General features: G+C 33.6%; 1 protein-coding gene across 1 annotated transcript in view; it reads left to right on the forward strand.

Annotated features, from left to right (window-relative positions):
* The window catches only part of FOXJ3 (forkhead box J3), a 164,973-nt gene that overhangs the window by 84,139 nt on the left and 75,634 nt on the right, over nucleotides 1–5,200 (forward strand). Inside the window, exon 5 of the mRNA XM_012646759.1 lies at nucleotides 2,218–2,301. Within this exon, the coding sequence (XP_012502213.1) occupies nucleotides 2,218–2,301 (84 nt within the window). The remainder of the gene's footprint in view (nucleotides 1–2,217; nucleotides 2,302–5,200) is intronic.

Consider the following 5,200-nt stretch of genomic DNA (forward strand, 5'->3'; position numbering starts at 1 on the left):
AAAATCTGAAATCCAGAAGACTTATGGTCCCAAGCATTTTAGATAAGGGCTATTCAACCTGTACTTGTTATTTATTTATTTATTTGTGTGTATGTGTGTGTGTGGAAGATTTCACAACTGCTTTCATAAGTCATTTTAATCATTAGTATTTGCATTTTGGTGTTCCGGGTTTTGTTGAGTACCTAATGGATAGTGCTATGATTATGAACAGTTTTTTTTCCCTGTTGATCTATTTGTGACAAGCCACAGCCAATTGTATTTTGTGTGAAAGAACATATACAGTCTATGTAGGTTTTGTTTTGTAGTTTCATTGAAATGTTTAATAACAAATCAGTCTGAAGTTTGGACACTGAATAGTTTCCCCAGATTAATACACATATACACACCCATCCAAAACTAAATACTAGCATTTATCATTTCCATAAAAAGTTGTCCAGTGAATTTTGATATTTTCTCTCCTGTTTTATTTTTAATTTTTTATAACAACTCAATATGCATTTTTTTCCTACTTGGTTTATTTTGAAACTTGCTAGCTAAACCTATTCAAGATATCATTGTTTTCATTTTTAGTGGTTTTTGTAGCATCTGCATTTTACATGGTTCTTGGTAAGTTTATGTCCAATCTGGTAGACTCATTAGCTGAAACGCAATGGCCACTTTGAAAAGAAAATATAGAGAAATACCTGAGCAGTGGCTGGATAATAAAATGAGTACTGACTTCAGGTACTTCATAGACTAGGATCTGATAAGTCCATACATACCCTGTACACTGACATTCTTGGCACAGTTGATTAACTTTTTTCCTTTCCCATTTCAACAAGTGTTTATTTAGTACTTGCTCTGTGTCTGACATTGTGCCTGGCATTGTGGATATAGAAGTGCATAAAATAGTCCCTACCCTTAAGGAACTCGTAGCATAGAAGGGGCTACAGACCTGTAAACAGAATTGTAATGTTAAGTGCAATCAATGGTCTAAATATGTCAAAAATATAGAGATCTTGCAGAGAGAGAGAGAGAGAGATGAATTCTTCGGTATGGCAGAAAGATCAGAGGAATCCTTTAGATAATCTGAGGCAAGTTTTGAGGGTGGAACATGAGTTTGTCAGTGTTAGGGTGGATATTACAGATAGTAAGATCAGCATGTAGAACAGGCACAGATGCGTGAAACAACATGATATGTTCAGGAAACTATAAACAGATAATTCATGTCAGGCATAAAGTATGAGGATTGACAGATGAGAACTGTATTTTCCCTCATTGTTAAATGTTGCCTGAAAAAACAGCCAAGAAGGATTAATGAAATAATAGAGGCAAAGACTAAATTTGAATACTATCGCTGGGATTTATTGTAAAAGTAGGGTATGCATTGTATTTCTGTTTCTGAAATGCATATCTGCCCGCTTTCCCCCTTTCCCTTTCTCGAACTCCCCCTTTTTTGCCCTCTTTCCCCAAATGTGAGTGTATTTAGAGAGAGAAGCAGGATAATTGAGGGAGATAGGAGCTAAGAATCAAGACCTTGGTTCTGGTCCTGGCTCTCATATCTTTGGTTGGGCAAGCCACTTTGTCTGAGCTTTGGTCTCCTTGTCTCTATAATATGTGCAAACTATACGATCTATACTTGTCAAAATAGATTTTTTTTTTTTGGAGTCACAGTTTCTGAATGCCTGGAACACAGTAGGTGCTCAATATGTATTTTTAAATAAATGGTGTGAGAACTTGTATCAAAAAGTAGAAGAGAATTGTTAAATTGTGACAGAGTAAGCAGTACAAGATTTATGTACAGACCATTACTTCTCAAGATGCACTTACTATATAAAACATGTTCAAGCAGCGACATACCAGGATACAGAAACTACAGTATCTTTAGCATAAAAATCTTTTACAGTTTAACATATGATGTGGTTATCATATGTGTTCAGTTGAGAATTGTTATATATTAAAAATGTGGTTGATCATTTCTCTTCTAAATTTAATGTGGTAGAAATTCTTGGACTTGGGTTCTTCAGCTTATGATTGTTTTCTCTTTAGTTATTGGACTTTCCCCCCTCATATAAACTTTACTTTTCTCAGTTCAAAATTAATATTTCTTCTCATACTACTTTCCCATTGTCATATTTGCAGAATGTTTGCTTTTGGAGCAGAGGATTATAAAATCCATTTTAATGTTATTGGGTTGCTGTAATATACTGTTAATAGAACTTACTTCTTTACCTTTAGGGATCCTATTGGGCAATAGACACCAATCCGAAGGAAGAAGCTCTGCCTACTCGGCCAAAGAAGAGGGCACGATCTGTAGAACGGGTAAGAGCTCTTTATTATAAATTTAGTTTGAATATGTGTGAATAAACTGTTAAATACTTGGTCCATAATTATGAGATATGGTTCAAATATCCTTAAATGCTTAGAAATATAGATTATAAAAATTCATTTCCAATATAGCAAGTATAACCATAATGAAGGTAAGATTTTATTTGTGTAGCATTTTATATTTTTCAAAACATTTTTTAGACCCATTGTTTTATTTGATCTTGAGTGAGGTGGGCAGTTTAGGAATTAAGTAAAAGGTTTTGTCATAATTAGGGCATACCTGTTGCCTGAGACGAAATCCAGCACTCTTGAGTTTTAATTTAGTACTGTTTCCTCTGCATCTACAACATGGAGGACTAGTTTTGTATGACACAACTGTTCCCTTCCATTGCAGATGATCAGTCTGGTTACATTGAATTTTCCTCATTGTTTTCAAAATGCCTTTTCCTGCTTCTATCTATGCAATAGTTAGTTACTTTGTACACAAAATCTCTAAGTTGTGTGTGTATTGTTTGTAGGATAATTCTTGTGAATTCAAGGTTGAAATTAATTTGCAAGAATGAACGAGCAAAGAAGCTACAGCTGATATCCTAAGTTGTATATTTTAACAAATTTTTAGCCAACATTTTGGCTGCCAGTCAGACATTAACCTTACCCTTCAGCTTTTCTCTGTTATTATAACGCTTTCTACAATTCTAGCATCTCAGCTAAAACATACACACACTCACCCATCCTACCCTACTGTTCTTCAAGACAGTCAAGAACCTATTTCAAATGTTAACTACTTTGTGAAGCCTTTCTCCCCTTTTGTGTTCTTGTAGAATTTTTATAAAGCTCTTTTATAGAATTTCTCACACTTTGTATATATTAGTTGTTTTTATACTTGCCTCCTCTATTGAACTATGATCCCCATAAGGGCATAGAAAATATCTTATATTTGTATCTCTGGTGTTATGATTTTTTACACTGTGTAATGGATATCAGTACATGTTTGCAAAATAAAGCAGGGCAAAGAAAATAGAGTAATGTGAAGGAAACTGAATAAATGTTTGGTCAAGTGAATTTGTTCTATGCCCATTCCTGGTGAAGGGATAAAACTTTTGAGCCTCAAAGATAAAAACCTCATACTGGGGTTAAGTTGGGATCATGTGAGTCCTTAAGATATAGCAACAACAAGATTTAGTCAGAAAGATTTGTGGGAGCCAGTGGAGGGAATTTAGTAAGCCAGTTGTTTAGGTATATAGAATGAACTCTTAGGCTAGAATAATTTTTGACTTTACATAAACCACAGTTTAAGAAGTTGAAGTTTAGTATTGCTGACATAGTCTCTGGTAACAGATCTAGGTAGTTTTAAGACTGAAATGTTGATAAGCTCAGTATGTAATCATTTGAGAGGGGAACACATGTCACTTTCTGCCCTCCCGCCTTTGCCTTTTAAAACAGACTTAGCACATGGACATTGTGCGAAAATGTGGAGTAAAACATTTGGCATTGATTGTCAGAATTTGAAGGAGAATAATACACATTTTTTTAAAACAAAAACATCATTAAGCAACTTGGAAAGATGTATAGTTTGAAGGGCTGAAGAATTGTGGTCATCTCTACCATTTGCTTTCTTCTGAAGTTCCTGTAACATTAGTTATTTATAGAAGTTGGAATTGGGTTGTCAGTTGTGTATTTCTTTTGGATATTAAGCCTGCCTTTTATTCTGTTACCTTGTTTTATAGTTTTTAGAGCAATTCCTCTTTATTTCTGATAATTGTTCCTTTTTTCCCCAGTACTGTATTGTCAGTTTTATAGTAGAAGTCTAAATACATACAGGATTCATGTCATAAAAGCATGTGTTTTCGAATGTACATTTTTGGATATATACGTTCTATATTCATTTTCTACTGCTTATCCTTTTTGTCTTCATTTTAAGTTTAAAATGTAAAAACATCAAAAATTTCCCGTTGTGATGCAGTTCCACAAAATATACATAACAGTACCAGAGCTTTTTGGTTAGTAATATTGGTATTTATTTTGGCCTGAGCTGTGTATTGGTTGGCACTGTAGGAGAGAAACCTATAAAAAGAGACCAGCTATTAGCAAAGTACATATAATCGGGGGGACAGATATTATTTAACAAATATTCTGAAAGATTATGTTCTTACAAAACACAATTTCCTGTGCTGATAAATTGATGTGTCTGTATTTTTCATTTAGAGGTTTTTGGGCAGGGGGGAGGGTGAAAGGTTATGTAATACATAGTATTTTTATTAAGTTAGAGGTTATATATTAAGTAATCATTGGGTTTTACTTAAGGAAATGCCTTGGACAGTCAAATAGTGATGGTCCTGAATGTGACCTTTAGACATTTAAAGTTTTCTCAAAAACCAGACATGACCCGTAAGCTGAAAACTTTTAAAAGTAAAAAGGACTTTTAAATGTAGACAGTAAATACACTGACATTCCTAAAAGTACCTTATTATATTTGGGATTTCTTTTGTTCATATGTAAACAGCATCAGAATTTTATGTAAAAAGTCAAAATATTTCACACATTTTTGACTTTTTGAAAAGAGATGAGCCTTTGATGGAACAGAAAAGTCTTTCTACATTGCTAAAGAGAAGTGATTTTTAAAAATGCAAGTAAGAACATTTTTATGTCCTAAATGAAAAATAAAGCCTGATCGTTATCTCCAGCCTAATATTCTTAGCTCCATTGTGTGGAACACTTCCCTTTTCCCCCCATTTACATGAACATAAGTGCGTGCTCTCTCCTGTTATTATAGGATTTCTTTCTTTTTTTCTTAATTCTTGAGTTTATTAATGTCTTTTTCCTTTTAAAAATTTCTTTCATCTTCTCACCACTTTTTCTTTATCATATAATGGTCCTGAAAACCTAAAAAAAA

The sequence above is a fragment of the Propithecus coquereli genome, unplaced genomic scaffold (genome assembly GCF_000956105.1).
Source record: "Propithecus coquereli isolate 6110/MARCELLA unplaced genomic scaffold, Pcoq_1.0 Scaffold249, whole genome shotgun sequence".
Taxonomy (NCBI): domain Eukaryota; kingdom Metazoa; phylum Chordata; class Mammalia; order Primates; family Indriidae; genus Propithecus; species Propithecus coquereli.